Below are 25,567 nucleotides of genomic sequence, written 5' to 3'. Positions count from 1 at the left end.
GGGCGAGGCGACCAGAACACTTCTGATGCAGCGTACTCTTTGCCCTAAGAGGAGAGGGCTGACGGGGCACCCAGACCTTGCCTCCCCTCGCCGAGGTTCCAGCTCCGGACACCTGCCCCCTTTAGGATTCGGTTCATCCGGCAATAGCCGGAGGGGTCCAACCCAATCCTCCTGCCTGGCGCGGGAGGGACTCGGACAAAGTCCGCGCTACAGTCGCCGGCTTCCAGAGCACCCGGCGGAGGGCAGGGCGAGGGGGCGGAGTGAGAGCCATGACGCCAGGAGCCTCGGCCAATGGAAACGCCCCGCGGCGCCGGCCGAGCCGCCAGCCCATAAAAAGGAGGCGCTCCAGCACTTCTCAGTCTCGTCTGTTCCGGGCTCGGAGTGTACCCCTGGCCCGAGGCCTACCTTCTTCAGGTGACTCCGGTCGCAGCCCATTGCCCGCCGGCGAAGTTCAGTTGCAGCCCTTGACGCGTCCGAGGATCCCTCCGGGGCGGCTGCGGCAGGTCCATGGAGAAGGGCCCGGGGCGGGTGCAGGCGAAGCCGCGGGACGCCCGGTGCAGCAATGGGTTCCCCGAGGGGGAGCCGCCGCGGCCCAGGCCCAGCACGCCCACCGAGAAGCCGCCACGGCCGGAGAGCAAGAGCGTCCAGCCGGCGGACGGCTGGAAGGGCGAGCGGCCCCGCAGCGAGGAGGACAACGAGCTGAACCTCCCCACCCTGGCGGCCGCCTACTCGTCCATCCTGCGCTCGCTGGGCGAGGACCCCCAGCGGCAGGGGCTGCTAAAGACGCCCTGGAGGGCGGCCACGGCCATGCAGTTCTTCACCAAGGGCTACCAGGAGACCATCTCAGGTCAGTGCGCCCGCCGGCCGGCGTGCCGGGCACTGGGGAGGTAGCTGCAGGAAGCGCGCGCCGGCTCCGGGAAGTTCCCGGAGTTGCTCACTCTTGGCGGAGGAAGCCGAGTGCTGTCACTTTCCGAACCCTGCCCTCGGCCCTGGCCCAGCCGTCTGGCCAAGGAGAGGGCCCTGCGTGGGACGCATTTTGGGCGCGGTGGGAGTCAGCGGTCTCTCCACCCGGGAACTGGTTGAAGCGGCCCTCGCGGGGTCCTCCCCGCTCACTGCACGCGGCCCTCTCCTCCAGCCTCGGGTTGGCGGGACCGCGGTCACAGAGCCTCCCCACGCCCCGTACCCCCGCCCCCGGGTGGGAGCCTGGAGCCCTTCTCGCCTGAGCGCCCAGGGCCGGATGCCCGAGGAACGTGCACCTGGGCTCGTGGAAGTGACGGCTTCCTAGGTCATCTCTGCTCTGGAGGTCTCATTTTTGGTAGGTCTGGGGTGAAGCCTTGGCTTTGTGTGTCTGGAGCCGGGGGTGATCCTTTGCTGCAAACTCGGGGACCCTCACTCTCGCTGACTTGCCAGGGTACCCAGGTGTTCCGAAAGTCGTAATTCTCTCTTTTGTTCACATCCAGTTCACTCCAGCTCAGGACTTTGCCAGAATTTGGCATAGTTCTGGGCATGGGCTTTCCTGGAGTTTGAAGTGTGAGGTTTTTGGGGGGTTAGTTTGCTGCTTAAAGCCTTCTCCCCCTTTTCTCCCCCACTCCCCAAACCCCAAAGCAGGAAAGCGACTTCCTGGGAGTCGGGGAGGTTCGCTGGGCTGTGGGACCCGGAGTCCCTCTATCACCCACCTCCCACCCACGCATCCCAAAGGAGCGGGGTTGGCCCAGTGCCCTCGGCGCCTGAGGAGGGTCAGGCTTTTGCCCAGGAGGCCGGGAAGCAGGGGGCGCGGGGTGGCGGTGGAAAATGATTGAGAACTTCGCTGCCTAATTGCTGGGTGAGCGATGTTGGTCATTAATTAAAAAAAAAAAAAAGTTAAAAAAGCTCTGTCTTGCACAGCTCGGACCAAGGGCATTGTTTTCCAGTTCACATCTTCTGTACCTCTTGGTGACATTTATTCCTTTGGCCTAAGAAGCCTTCTGCCGTCACCATTTCTCAAAGAATAACAGTGCTGCTGCTTTGCAAGGTAACCTCCCTGCTCAGGTTATTTCCCCAATCAAATTTCTGGAGACTTCCTGAATAGATTCTGGGGAAAAACAGTTATTTTTGCCCAGTCTCCCCCACCCCAAAGGAAGGGTGGGAAATCAGTGTGAGAGGGGTGAGGCACATAAAGGAAATGACACTACATCTTAAAGCCAAGAAATAGATATCTAGTTCTGTGTCCAAGTTTACTTTTTAAACCCTTGTTGGTAAAAGTTTGGGGCCAAAAATACAGAATTTCAAAATGCAAAGACTTAAGAATAAACATTCTTCATTTGGTGAATATTCTACCATTTGGTGATATTCCACGATGTAATGAAGAAACATCTTCTTAGGGCCTTGCTCAGTCTGCCTCTTGTGGACACTGAAAGTGTCCACCGCACTTGGTCAGGCTTTGGGAATCTTGCCCTAATGGAATTCACAGGAGAGAGGGATTTCTGACCTCGAGAGTAGGGGGGGTCCTCCCGACTTTTGAGACCTAAAGTGTCTCAAAAGGTTTACTTAAGAAATGATTAGCAGAAGTTTGTCTCATGAGCCATAGGACTAATGACTGCAAAGAACACTTCATTCTACCTTAGAAGACAGTTCTAGTCAAGTGTTAATTTCTTATTTAAAAAGTCCATGGACCTAGGAACAGAAATCAGATTAGGGGGACTCTAATCATCTCCCTACCCAAGAGGACCTGGGGAGAGGGTGGAATGGGGAGTGACTGCTTAATGGGTTCCAGGTTTCCTTTTGGGATGATGAAAATGTTCTAGGACTAGAGAGTGGTGATGGTTGCACACATTGTGAATGTGCTAAATGCCACTGAATTGCACATTTTAAAATGGTTAAGATGATGAGTTATATGTATTTTACGACAGTGAAAATGTCACAGACCATTTAAGAATTATTGATAGCCATTAATTGAATACTTTTTATGCTCTAAGTGCTTTATGTGGATGGTCTTTGGTTAATCCTCATTTTTGAGGTAAACACTGTCCTTTTACCCCATGATAAGGAAACTGAGGCAGAGAGGTTGACAGCTTCAGGTGGTAGAGCTGGTGATGGAATCTATGCAGCCTGAATGCAGAACTCTTACCTGCTTCCTTATGTTGCTACTTAGTGAGATATGTCAGTGTATCTTCTCTACTAAGCATTTCAAACTGAGTTCTGACCTAATACTTGGGTCACCAGCATTAAAATAAGGTGGAGTAGAATGGAGAAAATCAGTCTATCATATGTTGTAAGGGTAAATGTTTTGAGAAGCTTACAAGTAGGTTTTATAGGTGTGATTTTTTTCTGGTATGTACTGGCTCCAGTTGTAGAATGTAGTATTTCTTGTATTTGTTGTGGTCAAAAGTTTGAAAGCCTCTGTCTAGAGGATCACACTTAAGGACTTAATATTGATTACTTAGAGGTACATAAATAGAAGACAGAGAGGAGAGGATGACAAGGATGATGCTGAACTTAAAGGAATGAACCTGAAATGGTGGTGGTCCAGGCCTTGGACCAACCTGGGTGGGAGAAGGAAGGATACTTTAAATCTATAGAAAATACAGAAGTAAGTAATAGAGAAAACACTCCTACCCAATCCCTAATTTTTACTTCTTTAGAGAGTATAAGTCAATGACCACTATAGATTATTTTGGATAGAAGCAAACTTCTTTGAAACTGTCACTTTTCTGTGCTTGTAGATAAGCTACTTAACATCTTTTATATCTCTGTATATTAATTACTTGTTACTAGTGTTGACTTAAGTTTTGTAAAACATAAATAAAATAAGTTGGTACTTTACATTCCCCAAATTGTTATTTTTTTTAGTTCCTCTTGAGTGAATTGATGCTAATTTCTGGTGTTTGGGGTATTTGTCAGTTCTCCCTGCACTGCAGCGTATTTTCATGACCCTTGCGTGGTACACCTTTCTTTACTTTCCAGTATGTACCTTATAATGGGTGCATCTGTGGTCACCTGTAATGGGGCTCTGTCAAGGTTGTGCAAGTCTCCTGGTTACTGTTCACCACTGGGCTGTAGCTTGTAGTGGAGGGGGTGCTGGAAGAGACACTATCACCTCTCCCAGGAATGGCTGTCCTTTGAATAGCATCACAGGGTGATCCTTGGACCAGCTCATCTTTATCTGTTGCTATCCCATTTCAATTTAACCATATCCTAGTTCTCTTACATATTCAGAGAACCTTTGATGAGGTCTTCTTTTCTATATATTTCCTGTATTTCCACTATTTTTTAAATTCAGAATCCTAATTAAATTGGAGGGTCTGCTGTTGCCTGAGGTCTTTGATCTTCGTGTTCTTGTGTCTGACCCTTCCCTTTCCCTGTCCTGTCCTGGGTGTAAATGGGAACAACCTCTTAGATAGTATTATCCATCAAAGGTTAAGTGAATGTAACTTGTCTCATCAATTGTCCTTTTTATAAGTTTATGGGAGTACACAAGAGTCTTGAGTCTTCTGTCACATTTCTAGTTGAAGTAGGTTTTAGCTTGTCTTATCCAGGATGCCAAGGCAGTTTTCATAAATCAAGTTGACAGTGGTCCAAATTTGGGAAGCCTGTGAGCCTGTATATAATGCAGGAAGTGGAGATGGTATCACAGGCGATGGACTTCTTATAAATTTATTTTATGTTTTTAATTTATTTTTCGCTGTGTTGGGTCTTCGTTGTTGTGCACGGGCTTTAGTTGCGGCGAGCAGGGGCTACTCTTCATTGCGATGCGCGGGCTTCATTGCGGTGGCTTCTCTTGTTGCGGAGCACGGGCTCTAGGCGTGCGGACTTCGGTAGTTGTGTCACACGGGCTCAGTAGTTGTGGCGCACGGGCTTAGTTGCTCTGCGGCATGTGGGATCTTCCTGAACCAGGGATCGAACCCATGTCCCCTGCATCGGCAGGCGGATTCTTAACCACTGTGCCACATGGGAAGTCCCAGTGATGGACTTCTTGACTGTTTCCCCACCCTGCCTCAACCATGTTCACTGCAAGATGACAACTATTCTCTAAAGCTAAAGCGAGGCAATTAGATAGTTTATTTACACAAAAATGAGTCTTAGCCACTTCATACTGAAACGTGCCAGCACTCACAAAATGTTTTTCTTTTTGAATCATGAACGTCTGTGATTTACCAAATCAGACTGCCATGATGAACTAAGAATTGTAACAACTTCTAAGATGTGATAATACTTATTTATCATAGCCTCCCATATTGTGGGCAAAAGGTGAGTTTATGTCCCATGTTTTAAAGTAGGTTGTAGAAGAGTTAATGTCATTATTGAGAGGTGCTATTTTAGATGTGTATAGTTCATTTAAATCTTGATTCACTAATAAGTTTCATTTTCATTTTGTTAATGAATACTTCTTACATAGGACTTAGTTCTGTGTATTGCCAGAAAAGGTACTATGAATAAAGAAGAAAAAATAACAAGACTATTGAAGTATATGACTGGAACTTGGGAGTAGTCAAAGTTGATTAAAGCTGTTAAGAGTCACTGAGAATGGAGGAGAAAATCTAGTCTTACTAGTTTCTTTTAAAAATGTATTATCTGTTAACATTTGTTTCTGGCCTGGGAGGAAAAGTCCTACACATAACTTTGAAATACTAAACAAACTGGTACTTGTTTTAGTTTCACTGGACTGCCATAAGAAAGTACCACAGACTGGACTGTTTAAAAAACAGAAATCTATCGTCTCACAGTTCTGGAGACTAGAAGTCTGAAATCAAGGTGTCGGTGGAACCATACTCCCTCTGAAAATCACAGGGAATGGGGAGGGGAGTGCGGTCCTTCCTTGCCTCTTCCCAGCTTCTAGTGGTAGCTGTCAATCCTTGGTGTTCCTTAGCTTGCAACTGCATTACTCCCATCTCTGCTTCTGTCGGTGTCCAAACTTTCCTCTTTTAAGGACATCAGTCACATAGGAGTGAATCCACTTTACACCAGTATGCCTTATCTTAATTTAGCTAATTACGTTTGCAGTTACTCTATTTCCAAGGTCACATTCTGAGGTACTGAGATTTAGGACTTCAACTTAACCTTCAACACAGTTTAACCTATACCAGTGTTAAATGCTATTATTCATAAGACTGACTGGGAACTTTATAATTTCATTTAATTTATTCACTGAGTGCCAACTACTGCACTGAATGCTGGGAAGCAGGTTCAGCAAAACCAGGTATGGTTCCTTCCCTCATGGAACAGACAGTCTATTAGGCTAAAACAGATATTCATCAGAATCACATGAATGAGTGTGATTATAGATGGAGAAATCTAGTGATAAAAAGAACACAGCTCAGTGAGAGCATTTACCAAAGGAACTTGATCTGTGCTAGGAGATGGGAAGTGTGGATGCTTGAGCTGACATCTGAATAACAACAAACACTCCTGACTACTATGTGCTGAACACAGTTGTGAGTTCTTTGCATGTATTGCCTCACTGACCCTCACAATAACCCTACGGGGTAGGTAATATTAGCCCTGTTTTTAGGGATAAGGAAACTGGGGCACAGAGAGAACTTGCACAAGATCATATCTGAAAAGTAGCAGCACTGGGAGAATGATAGAGAATGAGAATCATCATAATCTCTCATAGTCTACTTAATTTTAATCATAATATTTTACTGATTTATTTGAATCACCTCCCCTCCCCTTCCCTTTCTGTATCTTCTCTGCTGTTTTCTTTTCTTTTTTATTTTATTTTATTTTATTTTATTTATTTATTTTTGGCTGCGTTGGGTCTTCGTTGCTGCACGCAGGCTTTCTCTCGTTGCAGTGCGCGGGCTTCTCATTGCGGCCGCTTCCCTTGTTGTGGGGCACAGGCTCTAGGCACATGGGCTTTGGTAGTTGTGGCACGTGGGCTCAGTAGTTGTGGCTCGCAGGCTCTAGAGAGCAGGCTCAGTAGTTGTGGCGCGTGAGCTTAGTTGCTCTGCAGCATGTGGGATCTTCCCGGACCAGGGCTTGAACCTGTGTCCCCTGCATTGGCAGGCGGATTCTTAACCACTGCGCCAGCAGGGAAGCCCTCTGCTGTTTTCTTTGTCCAGCTCTAGAAACTCTTCTATGCCTGGGCATTCCCCCACTGACTCATTTGCAGTATACCTCTATTTGAGTCCAGTATTTGGTTGAGTCAGACTGCAGTAATAAAATTTGCCAGGAGAGGGCAACTATCTAATCTTTGATGAATCCTAGGTTATGAATCCTAGATTATATGAACAATTCATAACTCCAGTTTATGTAATGAATATGTTCCCTATGGTTATACATTTTCTACTGAGTTTATGGCAATTAGATTGAGGGATAATTTAGATTGGGGTTAATCAAAGATTGTCTGAATCAAGGTAAATTTGTTATACTCAAGAGTGAGAGGACATTTACTCACTAGAATTTGGTTCTGTTATAGCCTCAGTCACAGTTTTTTAGAAGAGGGACTGTCTGTACTCACCTTTAAATGCCTAGCGAATTGCCCAGCACATGTAGATAACTTGATGAATGTTTGAATTAATTTCTTAAAGACAAGGACCCCTTCTTGGGACTTCCCTGGTCGTCCAGTGGTTAAGACTCCGTGCTCCCAATGCAGGGGGCCCAGGTTCGATCCCTGGTCAGGGACTAGATCCCGCATGCCGCAGCTAAGAGCCTGCATGCTGCAACTAAAGATCCCGCAGGCCGCAACTAAGATTCCGTGTGTAGCAACTAAGACCTGGCGCAGACAAATAAATAAATAAATAAATATTGAAAAAAAAAAAAAGACAAGAACCCCTTCTTAACACTTGTCTTTCTCCTACCACAGTGCTCTGTGCATAGGTGCTCAATAAATGCTGGCTTTTTTATATACACTAAAGAAAAACGTAGGGGATTAGCTTTATGGAAAAGCCATGGAAGTTATTTCTACTGGATCTCCTGAACACTTCTATTCTAGGCCAGAGGTCATCCTTTAGACATCTTTGTGTCCTTCATAGTCCTGCGCCTGTAGAAACTCACCTATTTGGCGAGATGGCTTCTTCTATATCCAGTCAACATATTATTCCAAGGTATCAATTGAAGCAACTGGCGTGTTTCCCGGGCACATCAAAATTCTCATGGGGAAGAATCTCTAGAAAATCTGTCAGGACTGCAGTCAGTTTTTAAATTATTGTAGAAGTGTTCAAATGTACACAAAATTAGAATAGTATAATGAGTTTCTATGTGCCCATCACCCAACCTTTAACATAAACATAGGTCTGTCTTGCTTCGTTCCTCTTGTCACACACCTTCCCCCACTGAATTATTTTAAAGCAAATCCTAGATATGTCACTTCATTGATAAATACTTTACTATATCTTGAAAATAGAGACTTAAAAATATTGTCATCCTTGAAATCAACAGTAATTCCTTAATATCAAATATCTAACCAATATTTACATTTCTTTGATTTTTCTCATAGATATCTCTTTACAAATTGGTTTGTTTGAATAAGGATTCAGACAAGATTCACGTATTATATTTGATAAAAGTCTTCAAGTTTTTAAAAAATTTGTTAGTTTGGTATTCTTTTTTATCCCCTAACAATTTGTTGAAGAACCAGGGTCATTTGTCCTATAGAATTTCCCACATTCTGGGTTCTGCTCGTTATTTTTCTCACGATTTAATTTAACATGTTCCTTTAGCACCTGTGTTGCTTATATACTAGCAGTTAGATTTAGACACTTGCCTTCCTGCCTCTCCCCACTCCCACCCCCACCAAATAACTCTTAAATTTAGTCAAGAATACTTCATAGGTGGTGGCATGTGCTTCCATCGGTAAGCAGTTAAATATCTAGTTGTCTTTTTGTGATGTTATAATCGATTAGCTTTAAGCGTTATCAGCCTAAGTTGTCCATTACAGAGCTTCTCACCAGCATTTCACTTGACTTTAGAAGCCATTGGTGATTGCCTAGATCCAGTATTTTTTAGAAGTTGAAAAATAATGATGTTTGGTTCTTTAATTCCTTCTGAATTTATTAACTGGAGTTCTTCTATAAAGAAGATACATGGGAACTCTTTAGGCCATTTTTGCAACTATTCAGTAAGTTTAAAAGTATTTTAAATAAAGCTTAAAGATATATAAGGTTGTTAATTTCTCTAATATATTTCTTTAATTCTGCACTGGAGATTGACCTAATTATGCCTCAGTCTAGAAGCCATAAAAGAAAATAATTGTTACTTTATATAAAAACTAAGAACTTTCACAGGTCAAATACCAACAGAAATTATAAACTGGGAAGAAATATTTACAATTCATAATGTAGACAACAGGATAATCATACTAATATAAAAGAGATGCTAGGAATTAGTGTGAGAGAAAGGCCAAAAACACAATTGAAAAATTGGCAAGACATGTAAGCAGACAATTCACAGGAAAGGAAATACAAATGACTTTTAAATACATGGCAAGATGCTTGACCTCACCTTCAATAAGAGAAATGCACACAGACCACCCAAAGATATACTTTTTCCTTGTTTGATTGGCCAAAGTCTAGAAACTTGATACTGCATTACATTATGGAAGTTATAGGGAAACAAATATTACTGTTGAGAGTGTAGCTATCTTTATGGAGGATAATTTGGCAACATATATTAAATACAAATACATACATATACAAATACATATATCCTATTTGAAAATCCTGCCTCTGGGAATTGCATACACGAAATGACATATGCTCAAGGTTAGTCACTGCAGCCATGAAAAGAACCATCCTATATGTCTAGTCCCTTAGAATGGCTAAATGATGCAGAGGAGTTATGTTGGGGGGGACAATAAAATGTTTATATTGACATTAAGAATTGGAGGATACACAAGTGGTTATATGTTAATCAGGGATATGAACTGGGCAGATGGCAGACCAGAGTAGAAGCAAGACTTTTCACTATATTTTCAGTTTTTGATCTTTGAAGTATGTACATGTATTTTCAAATAGATAAATTAAAAACATTGTGACAGAGTTGTTTCAAATCTAGGAGCAAAGGAAATACAACTTTTTAAGGGCTAGCTAATAAGAAAAATCTGGTTACTGAAAACCTTTACCCTGGAATTAGAGAAAAATAGTTAGATGTATATATTTGCAAGCTTGATCTTCATTGTGATCCATATTGTGTAAAGAAAGAGACTGAGTTTGAATGTGACCTTGTCCCTTAACTATCTGTATAATTACTGGCATGTCTCCAAACTTAATTTTCATCTTTCTCTTTTTATAAAGGATGGTAATACCTGCTTTGCCTGGGCTCTTACAAGAATTAAGAAGGTATGCGAAAAGCACCTGATGCTTAATATATTCCTGCTTTTATGATGAGGAAGAACTATGGGGTTGGATTAATTGGAAAGTGTTTTAAGAATGTGGGATACTCTGGAGCCCTGAGCCACCGTGTAAAAAGTCCAGTTACTCTGAGGCTGCCATGCTGTGAGGAAGCTCTGCCACGTGGCGAGGCCACAACTGGGTGTTCCAGCTGATGGCTTTAGCTGAGGTCCCACCCAACAGCTAGCACCAAACACTGGACATGCGAGTAAAGACTCCTCCAGGTGATTCCAGCCCCCAGCCAACGAGTTGTCCCCACTGAGCCCCAGACGTTGTGGACCAGAGGCCAGTCATCTCTCCTGTGCCTTGTCTGAATTCCTGACCCACAGAATCCCAGGACATAATAAAATAGTTGTACACCACTAAATTCTGGGATGTTCTGTTATGCACCAAAAGCAACTGGACCAGAGTTTGAGATGAGGGTGGTTAAAATTTGCATTTGTGCAGAGGAAAAGGGAGTGACTTAAACAGGCCAAGAGATGGCATGGTGGTTTAAGGCTAGAAATTCAAATTTGTGAATTATCAGTATAAAGCTGAGAGTTAAGCTCGGAGAGTGCCTGAGCTCCTCAAAGGAGTGAGAAGAGGAGACGTCAGCATTCTGACACTAAGGAGAGTGAGAGAAGAACCAGCGGAGACCGCCCTAAAGGGAGATGTGAGAGGCAGGAGATCCAGGAGTGTAAGTGTTGGCAGAAAATGGTTTTAAAAGGAACGTGGAACAGAAGGAAAAGGTCCCGAGACATAGTAGACTTGAGTCAGATTGCCTGGCTTCAAATCCTGTTACTGACCAGCTGTGCCTTAATTGCTTCATCTGTAAAATGGGGCAGTTAATAGTAATCATCCATCTTATAGGGTTATTGTGAGGATTAAGTGAGTTAGTACATATAAAGTGCTGAGAGAAATGCCCAGCATGTATGAAGTGCTACAGACATTTTGTCAGTGTTAGCAATGAGTACTGAGATTTTATTTGAAGGTGGTGTTAGTAGTTTCAATAGCTTAATGTGCTCAGAAGCCAGATTGTAGGACTTTAGGGAGTAATTTAACAAATTACAGAAAATAAGAAATTTTTTGAGGTATTTTTTCCTGACCGGTAGGATCACGTGAGCCTTCCCCTTGGTGTGTATCAAGGCAGCAGTGTGCTGGTTGCTGGTGAATGAAAGTGTTAGGTGTTGAGGAGAAGAGCATGGGCACCCAAACCCTGGGAAGTGGGCCAGGTTGTATACGTGTGATCTCATATGATCCTCCTGTCAACTTGGAGGCCGTACTCATTATAAAGAGTTGGAAACTGAGAGGCCTCTGGTCAAGTCACTTGCCAGAGGGCACAGAGCAAAACCCAGGTGTGTGTGACGACAGAGCTCATGTTCCAATGGACATCGTGCCCCCTCCGGTTTTAAGTGCCTATGTTACATTTTCATATGACGATCCATTTAATTAAGATGTGAGCAGTGTAATCCACAGGCATTCTGTTTTTCTTCTTGAATTCTAGCAAACAGAAAGCCAAGTAGTTTTAGTTTTGAGGCATTTCTTAACATCCTGACTTTAAGATAGTTCATGAAATTTTTAATCAGGGGAATTTGTGAATAATTGCAGAAAATTTAGCTAAATTACATTCAGTTCAAAGGTAGATTAATAACTAACAAACTTTTCCCCACTTAATCTTTTGAGGGAGATATTTGAAAACCAAAATTTTATACATTTTGTCTAAAGCACATTTAATTATATTTTGATCATTTATACTTTACAAATGTGAGTCTGTTTTAATGGTTTTACTATTTGGAAACTTTTCAGTTTTGTTTTAAATCTTTGTTTTTAGGGTTTGTACTTTTTCTTAAATGCAGTTATAAATTCTTAATCTTTCCTTTTATTTGAAGTAATTTTTTCTGTAACTACAGTGGTATGTAAATTTCAGAGATACAATTTATTTTATCTTCTCTTTGAATAATTAGGCAAAATAATACAACATAATTATGTTGCATCTCTACCAACTTACCCAGTTGTGTTTCCTACTGCATGTTTGCAACTGTGTTGAAATGCATACAGTTGAATGTTGTATATTCTTTTTTTTATTTGTTTGCTTTAAAACATACACGACATAAAGCTTAGCATTTTAACCATTTTTAAGTATATAGTTCAGTGGCATTAAGTACATTCGCATTGTTGTGCAACCATCACCACAGGCTATTTCCAGAACATTTTCTTTATCCCAAACTGAAACCATATTCATCAACCAATAACTCCCTGGTCCTCTTTCCTCTCAGCCCTTGGTAACCTCTATTTTACTTTCTGCATTTGAGTATTCTAGGGACCTCATATGAGTGGAATCATATCATTTTATCCTTTGTGTCTGGCTTATTTCACTTAGCATAATGTCTTCAAGGTTCGTCCATGTTAAGAGCATCATTTTAAAGTTAGAGAAGAACCGTTTGGTCCTTGTTTGAGCCAGTAACTCATCTGTAGAATGTTGTATGTTCTTAAATTTGTAAGTATTTTATTTTCTTATTTTAAGAAATCTTCAGAATTGAAGATATATTAACTGTGTGCATATTTATTTATCAAACATCAGGCCTGTGAATGACCCTGAGCTAACTGTTAAAAGGGAAGCAAAACTGGTTGGCCTTGGCTTGGCCCTCAGGGAGCCTCTGGTCTGTGCTAGCCGGAACCAGACACTAAGTTCCTGCAGAGAGGAGCAAGTGGGGTGCTGTGTGGTCAGAAGGAAGGTGGGTTCTTATGGCGGAGAGACTTGAAACCACAGATGACTATGGAGGAGGTAGATTTTGAGCTGAACCTAGAAGGAAATTCATTTTGAATTTTTTTTTTTTAAACAAATAGTCCATGATAGTTAAGAGAAGATTATGCTCTTAGGTGTTCTGGAATAAAAAGAATACACTAATATTCATAGTTGTCTGTACCATAGAGCTAAAATTAAATGAAGCTTTCAAAGCAGGTTTTTTTTTTTTTTAAATTAATTAATTAATTAATTTATGGCTGTGTTGGGTCTTCGTTTCTGTGCGAAGGCTTTCTCTAGTTGTGGCAGGCGGGGGCCACTCTTCATCGCGGTGCGCGGGCCCCTCACTGTCGCGGCCTCTCTCATTGCGGGACACAGGCTCCAGACGCGCAGGCTCAGCAATTGTGGCTCACGGGCCCAGTTGCTCCGCGGCATGTGGGATCCTCCCAGACCAGGGCTCAAACCCGTTTCCCCTGCATTGGCAGGCAGACTCTCAACCACTGCACCACCAGGGAAGCCCTCAAAGCAGGTTTATTTTAAACTTTTTAAAGATCAGCATGGGAAGGCATTAGGGCTGGCTCCTTTCTCTGATGTTTCTAAAGTCCATTTTGACCAGTCAGCCCTTCTGATGAACAACTTTACCTGAACACGTGTTGCTTGTCCAGGCTTTATAATCTGGTCGTTCGTTTCATCTTGCAATTCTTCCTTCTCATTAATCCCCTTGGTTACTCGTGCCCCAAGTCCTGACTCTTATACTTCCTGAATATCTCTAGACTCTCTTACCTTCTCTTGCTTTGACTCTTAGTCATTTCTCACTTCTTTACTGGCTGTCTTGCCTCCTAGCTTGTCCTGCTCCCATCCATCAGTGCCAGAGTGATTTTACAGACATCGAGTAGATCTCTTCCTTCCAGAAACACTTGACTGATTTCCTCCTGTCTTTCCTCACCATGGCTGTAATGTTTTGTTGTGTTCCAGCCTCTTGCCTGCATTTTTAAATTCTCTTCCATCACCACCTCCTCACGAGGGCAACTTAGCATTTTAGTTTAGTGCATAGCTTGGTGCATAGCCTGTTTTGAAAATGCACCCTGTCTCCTTCTCACACTGGAGCTGGAGACTGATGCAGAAGTCCTATATGAGGCTTGTTCTGCAATATTTGGCCCTTATGCCTGCTCTCTTCCTCTAATCGTTCCGCTTTTTTTTTTTTTTTGGTTTTGGCTGCTAACCATGAGAATCCACCCCCCTGCCACCTCCACCACTCAACACCTTTTGCCTCTCTAGAGTTCTGTGAACAAGCACCCAGGTTTAGGTGAGGAAATTGGCAGTTGCTGAGTTCTGGGTTGAATTTTTTTGAGATCTGGTTGGTCCAGATGCTGTTTCAGTGAAGTTCCTGGCTATTGATGTGAGGCATGATCATACATGTATTAGTTTTTATTCTAAGTAGGAATCAGAGCCCAGTTCAACAGAGGCCATTGACAAATGTCCCGAACAAGGAATTTGTCACTAAAATAGCTTAAAATACAATTACACTGATGGTATAGTTTATGCACTCGCAGTAAGATGTTCCTGAGCAGTGATGAAGGTACTGGGTGCTGGAGTTCAACTGAGAGGCTGTTAACTCGGCGAGGACTCTGCAGAACTCCAGACCACTTTAAGGTAGAGCTGCTGTAGATCACACCTCTCCAGCTCACCACCCCTTCAAGATACAAGTGCTTCTGTTAATGCACAGGCAACTGTGGAGGAGTGCCACTCTGGTTTCCCATCAGAAACAATTTGCCTTTCAGCCATAAGGGTAAGGTGCAGTTAGCTGACAGCCTCCAGCTGTCAGCGCCTTCAGGATTTGCCTCCGTGGAGGCCAAGCTTAGCCCATGCTGTTTTTTTTCTCTCATTTTAATATCTTAACTCTCTTTCTGTACCCCTCCAGCACAACAAACTGAGCCTTTTCAAGGGTGGCCCTTTACAAGTCAAGTAGCTTATAAGAGGGACAAGTCTTTTAGCTACATATTTAGCATGTTAGAAATGTTCACTGATATAATATTGATGCTAAGCGTCCATTTGGTGTTTCTCAAACCATTTTAGTGTGTTAACAAAGCCTCATCCTGGTATAATGGGAAGAACAACTAGTCTGGACTAGTCACAGCATCTGCACTAACTAGTTTATGACCCTGCACAAGTCACTTTCAAGACTATTGTGGATCTGGTCTGCAGGGAAAGGCAGTTACGCTAGAGTTGGATTGTCTCGCCGAGGTCTCTGTAGTATGGGCACGCTTGTCGGCATTCTCTCTTTGCTCACTCTGTTGACTTCCAGCAGCTGACAGGTGAGGTCCTAGCAAGGACCTCAGGCTTCTTTTGTTGCTAGAGGTGCTGTTTTCCTTTGAAACATTCAAGCCACACAGATAGTTTCTATGGTAACAGGTCTCTCTTATTTTTCTTGTGACGCAGATTTTTTAAAAGGTTCTTCGTGGATATGCTCTTTAGGGTTGGTGATCTTCTAACCTATAGCCCCTTTGCTTGGACAAAACATTTATTTAAAGACTTTCCCCTCAGGAGTATTGTAGACACTTCTCCAAGAAGAGTAAGCAGTTGCTAGTCATACTAGCACTTGAGGTTTTAGTCTATTAATAAAGCTTTATATAAATTAGAAGAGGAATTATTGGATTCATTGGTTAAACAGTAATACCAAGAAAACTGATATTCTGTTAGAATCATGACATTTTATTTTACTTTTAATTTTTATTATGTAAAATTTCCAAACACAAAAGTAGACAAAATTGTATGAGGGGCAGCTGTATACTTACTACCTAGATTCAAAATTAACGTTTTGTCATATTGGTATGGTCTATTCTTTTACTGAGAGCAAATCAGAGATGTGTATTTAGAGGTGAAATGTCACCCTTGAAGGTGTTTTTCTTCTTAACCGTTTATACTATCCTTAGTAAAACTATTAATTCCTTCATATCATTTAGTACCTAATCTACATTCAGATTTCCCCAGTTGTCCCAAATGTCTTTCACTCATGATTTGTTCAAACTAGGACCCACTCAGTATCCATACATTTGCATTTGATTGTTAGGTTTAAATCTAGAAAAGTTCCTACTACCCTCCTCCCCCTGATTTATCAGAGATTGTCAGCTATCCTGTAAGATATTCCACCTTTGAGATTTGTATGATTATTTTCTTCTTGTTTTCATTTAATTTGTTTCTCTATCCCTCATATTCCTGGAAACTGGAAGTTAGGTCTAAAGACTTGATTAAATTCAGGGAAAACATTTTTATTAGGAATGCTGTTTTCTTCATGCAATATCACAATCAGGAGAGACACAATATTTGGATCTTGAAGATTGTAAGACTCTAGTTGGTTTGAAAAGCTTTTACTGGTTTCCTAGGATAAACTTCCATAGAGAAGCTCCTTTTTTTAAAAAAAGCCTTTTTATTAGTTTGAAGATTTAATGTGATTCTCCTTTCCCCTGAAACTGTTCCAGTTTGATTTCGAAAAGTAAAGGTCAAAGTAGCATTAAATTACTGAATTTTCCTGCATATAAACCAAATAAATAGTTGGTTAAACAGTATTTTGCTACTGAGGTGCACCAGCTCTGGGCTCTAGCAGATAGTTGGTATCAGGCCACTCTTTCTAGCTGCTCTCCTGGGCTGGCAGTTAGCTTGACCCTCTCTTCTCCTTCAGCCTCCATATACATAACTATTGATATTTTATTTTTCTTTTAAAGAATCAGATTTGCTCTCTTCACTTCCTTTGCTGTTCTAGGCCTTGTCACCTCATGGCTGCAGCAACTCCTGATTTGGCTTTCCAGCCACTGGGCTCACCAGGTTCAGACTTCTGGTGGCTTCTGGAAGTCAGAGGACAGGGGTCAAAATCCAGCCCTCACACCAGCAGTTGGCTCTTCTTCAGCAGGCACTTAGTGTTTCCAAATAGAGCATCAGTTTCCTCATCTGTCAAATGAGGATAATAACTTTTGACCAATGCAGAGTGTGGCAGGACTTGAAAGAGGTTACGAACTAAATGTAAATTTTAACTTGAAAAATGCTCTAAAGCAGAAGGGAATTTGGTTTCTGCCCAGTGCATGATCCATTCAGGCAGTGTACCTCTCCTTTTATTGTTTCCCACCTCTGTATTTCATCTCATATAGTACCTCCTTCCCTCGCGCCCTCTAGAAAACCCTCTCTTCCTTTCCTCGTATCCATCCTTAAGGCCTGGCTCAAATCTTTATCTTCAGTTTAGCCCTATTTCTTCTCCTGGCCCATAATTTTCCCTTTATGTAAACTATTGCTTTTGTAGTTTAGCTATAGTCATTCTCCAAATATTTTTACACATAGACTTCTTATTTCCTCAGATCTTAAGGTTCTTGAGGTCACAGTCTGATATATTTGTGTCCAGCTTGTAAATTAGTATAGGAGTTCTATGAAAACGTGATCATGTTACCTTTGAAACTGATTTCTAGTGCATTGGCTGTAGGGGCCAGTTGGTTTCTTAAATGGCTGATATTTTTTCTGGGAGATGGGTACAACTTTCTTGTGTGAGATCCTCCTTCCTCTATTTTTTGCTGGGCCATGTGGTCCTCTCTGCCACCCGCTCTGAAGGTGACTCCAGCTTCTTCCCTTAGTCTCTCCTTGTCACTCACCCCACCACCTCCAACCTCAGTGTCTCTTCCAGGCCTCCTTTGCAGAGCTCACAGTGTTCCGTGCAAGTTGTCACCCTGTGACTTGGTGACTGTAGTGAGGGTTTATGGTGAGGAATTATATTGCCCACCATTCGGCCTTGCTGAACAGCAAATTAGAGCCAGTAGTGGGTCCATTTTCAACCTTCATCCTCTCTCACCCCTTAAGAGCCTATGCTCCCAGCTTGACTGGTTATCGGAATCGTTTGGGTTTTTAAAAGACGTAATCCTGGGATCACCCCAACACCCAGTGAATCGGACTTTGTCAGGGTGGCTTGGGAAGCTGTATTTTCCAAGGCTCCCTATGATTGGCTATATTTGGGAGCCACTGTTCTAAAAGGTGATCCCTTGTCCCTTAATCATTTGTCATGAATGATAGAGACTTGCACACCCTGCTGGTACTTATTTGTCGGATAGCATTACAAATGGTTCCATAACATCTGTCAGTGTGAAATCTCATGGCAGAAGTGAAAGTAGGATGATAAGGGATGAGCCTATTAAAGGCTTTGAAGCAAATGGATAGTTTATCAGATTGGTGTGCTCTTTCTTCAGAACTGTACACCAGACCTTGTTACCACCATCTGTTTTGTAAATTCCATTTTCAGTTTAACAGCTGGATTGTGAAAGGTATACAGAATTATCCAATTAAAAAACTAAATTTGACAGGTGTGTATTTTTTTTAATGATTCCTTGAATACACCGTGTTTCTTTCTTTAAACAGCCTTTTAAGGATCTTATTTTCCACAAATAAGAAACTTTTACCACAGATTTTCAGAGTAGTAAACTGTGACCAGAATGAGAGTTCTTTGGCTTAGGTAACTTTGAGAGTTAATAGTGTATATGATTGGGAAGCTTCAGTTTTATCCATGAATAAATCTGAATAGTTTAAAACAGGTGCTTTTCTCTTCCTCAGTACAGAAAGCCACTAGCCGTTGCTGTGCACATCTCAGAAGCTGACCAGTGGAGTGGGAGGGTAATTCTGATGTAATTTGGCATCGATTTCCAACACTCGCAGAGTTGTGCAAACCAGGAACCTGGGAGTCATGTTGAATTCCTTTTTCAAAACCATCCTCTTACTTGTGAGGACCCGGCCACCCAGGTCACAGTCTGCACAGAGCTTGAAAGAGAACTCGGGTCTCTGGACTCTTTTAACTCATTCCTTCTACTTTACCACACTACTTCTTGAACGACTGTGCGTGTGGTTCCCTAAGAGCCAGTTAAGTCATTGTGGGTAGAGAGATTTTATGTGCTTCCATTTTCTCATTCCAGTGTTTTAATGTCTTGTAGATAAACTGTAACAAACATTACTGTTGTGATCAAGAAAAAGGTCTTAATTAACTTCATATATGAAACTTGTCTCTCAGGGAGAGATGTTGTGTTCATTACAACGGCTGCTGAGAGGATGGGAAGAGCATATTGCTACTATATTTGCTGAAACATGCATATCCATACTCTTTTGAGGGCAGCCAGCACATTTATTTCCATAGCCTTGGCTCTGTATTTTTTCCCCAGCTTTATTAAGATATAATTGACATGTAAAATTGTATAAATTTAAGATGTGCAATGTATTGATTTGATACACTTATATGTTGCAATATGATTACCACCCTTTTAAGATCTACTCTCTTAGCAACTTTCAAATATTTAATACAGTATTGTTAATTATAATTAGAAAGCTGTGTGTTAAATCCCCAGAATGTATTCATCTTCTAACTGGAAGTTTGTACTCTTTGACGAACCTCTTCCCATCTCCTCCACCCTCCCAGCTTCTTGGAACCACCATTATACTCCCTGTTTCTACAAGTCCGGCTTTTTTAGATTCCACATGTAAGTGAGATCATACACTGTCTTTCTCCATCTGACTTATTTCACTTAGCATGATGCCCTCAAGGTCCATTCATGTTGTCTTAGCTATATTGTAGTTGCTTAGTTGCAACATGGGAATTTATCTCTGCCAAGGATGGCAGGAAGGAAAATTTCCAAAATAACCGAACTTTGACTTTCTTTGCAATGCACTGGATCTTTCCTGCTGACAAACTTGCAGTTTACGAAGTAAGTTCATGGAGCATATCAAAGCTGCGCAGCAGCTCTGCCTACTTCAGCAGATGGTGCGAATGGTTGTCTAAAGTCATCTTAGTTTCTGTCATTATGTCAGTCTGTGGAATGTTCGGGTTCATGCTTATTTTGGCCAGTTTACAAATGTTAGCTCTGTCTTGTTAAGTGCAAAAAGCTCTGCCTGTTGGAATACTAACAAGAGGTGTACTACCATGATGCAAATGAAAGCAGAGATAGTGATTTTCTTTTCTCTTTTAATTTTTTTTAATGTTGCTCTTACTCATAGGACAAACTTTTCAAACAGGAGGTGGAAAGCAAAAAGTTTCAGTGCCACACTCAGGGCAGAAGCCTTTGTTTTAATGGCAGAGTGTGATTTAGGGAGGTCTCCGAAGGCGTTTGCAGCATTGCGTGAAGCAGGCTGTGCCTTTCCTGTGGAATCCTTCTCCAGTCCCAGTTCTTCTGTGCAAGGGTAACCTCAGTTGCTTGCTGTTTTTTCAGGAAAAAAACAAAACACCAGCATGTGCATGAACTCCTCAGTTTAAAAATATTAATTTTTTTATTATTATGAAATATCTCAAATTAATATTAATTAATATTAATATTTATTAATGAAATATCTCAAATATACAAGGAAAAGTATAAAGAATGAATTTAGCCAACATTCATCCAATTTTAGCAAATATTTTAATATTTTGCTATAATTGCTTTAAAAAATACAGATAAAGCTCATAGTTATCTCTTTCTGATCCTGCTAACCTCCCTCCGCAGAGTTAACCACTATCCTGAATTTGATCTCTTACTCTCATGCCTGTTTTTATACTTTCATTTTATGTGTGTGTCCACAAACAACAGGTAGTATTGTTTCTATTTCATTTAAATGGACATACTCTTGTCAATGAAAAAAATTAATCAATAGTCAATCTAAGTAAGAAATGGAAAATTTTATTTGAGCCAACCTGAGGATTATAACCTGAGAGACAGTCTCTCAGAGAACTTTGAGAACTGTTCTGAAGCGGTAAGCGGGGAGGTCAGTACATATGTGATTTTGACAAAGGATAATCAAGCACACATCTTGGTCGAAGGTTACTGCTACTCACAAGGAAGAGATACCTTAGTTAATGGTTTTAGTGCTTTTCTAAGTAAGATGTATAATTGTTCTTCTGATGCACATTTAAATTCCTGTTATTACCAATAATGTTGCAATGAGAATTCTTATGTTCCCTTGGCCACGTGAGCTTCTTTGGAGTCTCTTCTATTTTAAGGAAGTAAATCACAGGGTAAAGACTGAGATATTAATTAGATAAAATGGAAGATCTCTGTTTAGCTTTGGCTCTGTGCGTGGTGTGTAGGGTACTGTGTGGAAACTCCAAAGCCTTCAGCTACAACGCTTACCTCCAAGGTTGGGAGAAATCAGCACAGATAACAGTGGTACCAGGAAGTACAATGAAGTAAGTACTCTATGCTGGTTGAGGCAGCTCTAATGTTAGAGGGTTTGGGCCAGTGATTCAGATCTTTCTCCGCTAAATCAGGTGGGCTTGTCTTTGTTAGCCCCTTGAGTTGATTTAATTCCAGCCAAGAGCGAAGAAGCCTGATGCCTTGTTAGGTCTCACTCTCTGCGTCTTGTTCTCTCTTAATTCGAAAACCAGTAAGAAGACCCCATTCTCTCTTTCCTGTCCCTTAGGATGGACGCATGTTCAGCATTCCAGGTGTTCTTCCATTGTCTTTAAATGCTGTCCCCCAGGAAGATGGATCATCTGTGCAATTCTGACTTCCTCAGAGATCTCTAATTTTTGGTGCTGATCACAAAACATCCAGGATAGTGCTAATTACTGTTACCACTCATGCAAAAGAAAGTTCCTTAGATATAATTTTCCTTTTGTGTGGAATTTCCCCTAGGAGTTTCCTTTTACCCCAGCAGAAACAGGTCTGTGTTCCTTAATGTATATGATGTATCCGTAGGAGCATTTTCAAGGTGTAAAGATTCTATGTAGCAGCACAGAACATGGAACACCTCAAAACAGCGGCTCTCATAGTGTGGTTCCCAGACCAGGAGCATTAGCATCTTCTGGGAACTTGTTAAAAATGCAAATTATCAGGCTCACCCAAACCTCCTAAATCAGATGCTCTGGGGGTGGGGTCCAGGGATTTGTGTTTTAGCAAGCTCACTGGGGGAGTCAGAACTCCTGCTTCAGAGGGTGCTTAAATACTTAACTCTGGGTCATTAGTGGGCCTGCCTTAATGCACTTTCAGGAGGGGACAGAATGCTTGAGGGATGGCTGCCCAGCAGGGTTGTTTGTTGTCATTGCTTAGTCATTAATGACATGAGAAAGGTATGCTTTTATACTTTTTGTGCGTGGTGTTGTTATAGATAGGCCTTTAACTTTTGGAGGTGGCTGTGGTTTCTTTTGTTGGTTATGACCAACAGTAGGAAATAGAATGCCATAAATCCTTGTTTCCAGGGTTACCTCCTTGCTGCTGATAACAGACAGGAAATTAAAACAATCCGTGATAGTGTTTTGTTCTTATTAGCCACAGATGGTAGCTTTCAGATATGTTGGAGCAAAACATAAATAAATATAGCAGGGAGACTTCATTACTGAAGAAAAATGATTAGGCTGGGTCAAGTTTATAGTCTGGGTCCATTTTAATGAAATGGGATATAGGCAAAGCATCAATACCCCATTGTCACACAAAGCATCACAACGTATGGGGTCGCTAGTTGTTTTCTTTTTAGTTTAGTTTTGAGTATGTAAAACATTTACATGATTTCAAAGTCAAAATTATGTAACAAATTTTATTCAAAGATGTCTCATTTTATCATATCCCTTTTTGCCTGTTCTTTTAGTCCTTTATGGGTAATCATTTTTATTTGCTTTTTGATTTATTCTTCTAGTGTTTCCTTTTGAAGATAAGTGTATATATGTGTGTATATGTTCGTATCTCCTTTCGACTTTTACACAAAAGGTTTCATAATATACCACAGCTTTTAAACTTTTTTTGTTTTTATTATTTTTTTTGGCCGCACTGTGCGGCACGTGGGATCTTACTTCTCTAACTAGGGATAGAACCTGTGACCCCGGCACAGTGGAAGTGTGGAGTCTTAACCACTGGACTGCCAGGGGAGTCCCTGTATACCACAGTTTCTTTTAAAGTTAGCTCTATTAAGGTGTAACTTATATTCAATAAAATTTACCAACTTTATATGCACAATTTGAATTTTGACAAACTCATACAGTTGCATAGCCACCAGTACAACGAAGGTTTAGATGGTTTCCATCAACCAAAAAAAAAATGTCTTCATATCCTTTTGCAGCCAATCCCTCTGTCACACCTCTGAGGTCTCTGGTAAACTTTCTGTCTGCTTTCTGTCACTATATTTGCTTTTCCTAGAATCTCGCATAGTTTTTTTTGTGTGTATGTCTTTGACTTCTTTTACTTAGTATAATTCTTTGGAGGTTCAACCATCTTAGTACTTGCATCATTATTTTATCCCATCTTATTGCTGAGTAGTACTCCATTGCTTATATATTCCAGTTGATGGACATTGTTCTGTTGTGTCTTTTTTTTAATTAATTTTTTAAAAATTTATTTATTATTTATTTTTGGCCGTGTTGGGTCTTTGTTTCTGTGCGAGGGCTTTCTCTAGTTGCGGCAAGCGGGGACCACTCTTCATCACCATGCGCGGGCCTCTCACTATCGCGGCCTCTCCCGTTGCGGAGCACAGGCTCCAGACCCGCAGGCTCAGTAGTTGTGGCTCACGGACCTAGTTGCTCCGCGGCATGTGGGATCTTCCCAGACCAGGGCTCGAACCCGTGTCCCCTGCATTGGCAGGCAGATTCTCAACCACTGCGCCACCAGGGAAGCCCTAATTAATTAATTTTTAAAAATTTATTTATTTATTGGCTGCATTGGGTCTTTGTTGCTGTGCACAGGCTTTCTCTAGTTGCAGCGAGCAGGGGCTACTCTTTGTTGCGCTGTGCGGGCTTCTCATTGTGGTGGCTTCTCTTGTTGTGGAGCACGGGCTCTAGGTGCACAGGCTTCAGTAGTTGTGGCTCGTGGGCTCTAGAGCGCAGGCTCAGTAGTTGTGGCGCATGGGCTTAGTTGCTCCCCGGCACGTGGGATCCTCCCGGACCAGGGCTTGAACCTGTGTCCCTTGCATTGGCAGGCAGATTCTTAACCACTGCGCCACCAGGAAAGTCCCTCTGTTGTGTTTTTTTAAAGTTTTTATTCTGAAATAATTTTAGACTTACAGAATAATGATAAAAATAGTAAGAGAGATTCTATATATACCCTTTCCCCAGCTTCCCCTAATGCTAACATCTCCCATGGCCATGGTGCAATCATCAACACTATGAACGAAACTACAGGCTTTATTTGGATTTTAGTTTATCTGTTGCTTTTAGTTGTCATGTGTCTTTAGTCTCCTCTAGCGTGGACAGTTCCTTAGTCTTTCCATGTCTTTTTATTTTTTAATTATTTATTTATTTTGTTGGCCACGCCGCTTGGCCTGTGGGATCTGAGCTCCCCGACCAGGGATTGAACCCAGGCCCACAGCAGTGAGAGTGCAGTGTCCTAATCACTGGACCACCAGGAAATTCCCTCCATGTCTTTTTAAATAGAGTTCTTGTTTAGGTATTTTGTAGAATGTCCGTCAATTTGTGTGGTGATTAGACTGCAGTTACAGATTTTGGGGAAGAATTCCAGAGAGGTGATGTGCGCTTCTCATGGTCTTATGTCAGGAGCTACATGATATCAGTATGTCTTATTACTGGTAAAGTTAACCTTAATTATTTGATTCAAGCAGTGTCTGCCAGGTTTCTCCATAGTAAATTTATTACTTTTCCTTTTCTGCAGTCTGTTCCTTAGAAGCAAATTATTGCTTTTTAAATTCTGGTGTACATCAATGTGCATGGGAACATAGTTTAGCAACTCTCTTAATCTTAATTATAGTAATAGTAATAATGTTATCTATCGCATACCCCACCTGCATATTTCTAAACACAAGTGGATTATCTCATTTAATCCTCAGGATACCTCTTTGAAGTAGATACTTTTTTCATGCCCATTTTATAGCTGAGAAGATTGAGGCACAGAGTGCCTTGCCCAAGGTTTGGCAGTTAGCAGTGGAGCCAGATGCTAACATAAGCCTAACTTGAGGGCCAGCATTTAACACGTGCCATATGGTCGTTGTCAGAGCTTAGAATGGGGATGCTCTCATTTTTTGCCAGAGAAAACAAATGAACACTTCCTATATTTGACAATTCTCTTTTGTTCTTTAAGAAAAATTTTTTTGTTTTTACTTTCAGGAAGATTCCTTGTGTGACTAAAGATTTTAGTCAGCTCTGCATGGCAGTAACATTACATTAAAATCATGGAGAACTCCAAGATACTTTGGGGAGCATTGAGGATCTATTTTTGGACTTCTTTCAAAAATAGGACTGAAGGTTAGGACAGAGTATTCAGAAGAGAAAACTGCTTTTGGAGGAGTATTTACTTAAAGAATGGCCCTGAGCCTTCTCCTCCCTGGATTTTTTTAGCCTCTCTTAACCAGGGTGTCATGTTTATCTGTGTGTCTAAACCCCACATGTTCACTTTTGTTTACCACACTAATAACTGCTGTATTACAGAGTCAGATGTGTCCCTGGATAGCCTAAATCAGGGGATGACACCTGTGGTTAAATGATAACTCAATATCTGTGAGCCTCTCTTCTGGTAGCAACGGAGCCACTGAAGGTCAGGCTGTGTGGGTGGACATTTGCACATCTTCCCTGTGCCTCACTCAGCAGCCTGCCTTTCCAAGGGGAGATAGCAGT

The 25,567-nt window shown here is 41.7% G+C and overlaps 1 protein-coding gene across 1 annotated transcript in view; it reads left to right on the top strand.

The window, feature by feature from the left end:
- Positions 1–361: 361 nt before the first annotated feature.
- The window catches only part of GCH1 (GTP cyclohydrolase 1), a 52,787-nt gene continuing 27,581 nt past the window's right edge, over positions 362–25,567 (top strand). Inside the window, exon 1 of the mRNA XM_007192887.2 lies at positions 362–847. Coding sequence (XP_007192949.2) covers positions 508–847 — 340 coding nt within the window. The 5' untranslated portion in view covers positions 362–507. The remainder of the gene's footprint in view (positions 848–25,567) is intronic.

This window comes from Balaenoptera acutorostrata, chromosome 3 (assembly GCF_949987535.1).
Source record: "Balaenoptera acutorostrata chromosome 3, mBalAcu1.1, whole genome shotgun sequence".
NCBI classification, from domain to species: Eukaryota; Metazoa; Chordata; class Mammalia; order Artiodactyla; family Balaenopteridae; genus Balaenoptera; species Balaenoptera acutorostrata.
The sequence above is the reverse complement of the archived record's forward strand: the minus strand, read 5'-3'. Positions and strand labels throughout refer to the sequence as shown.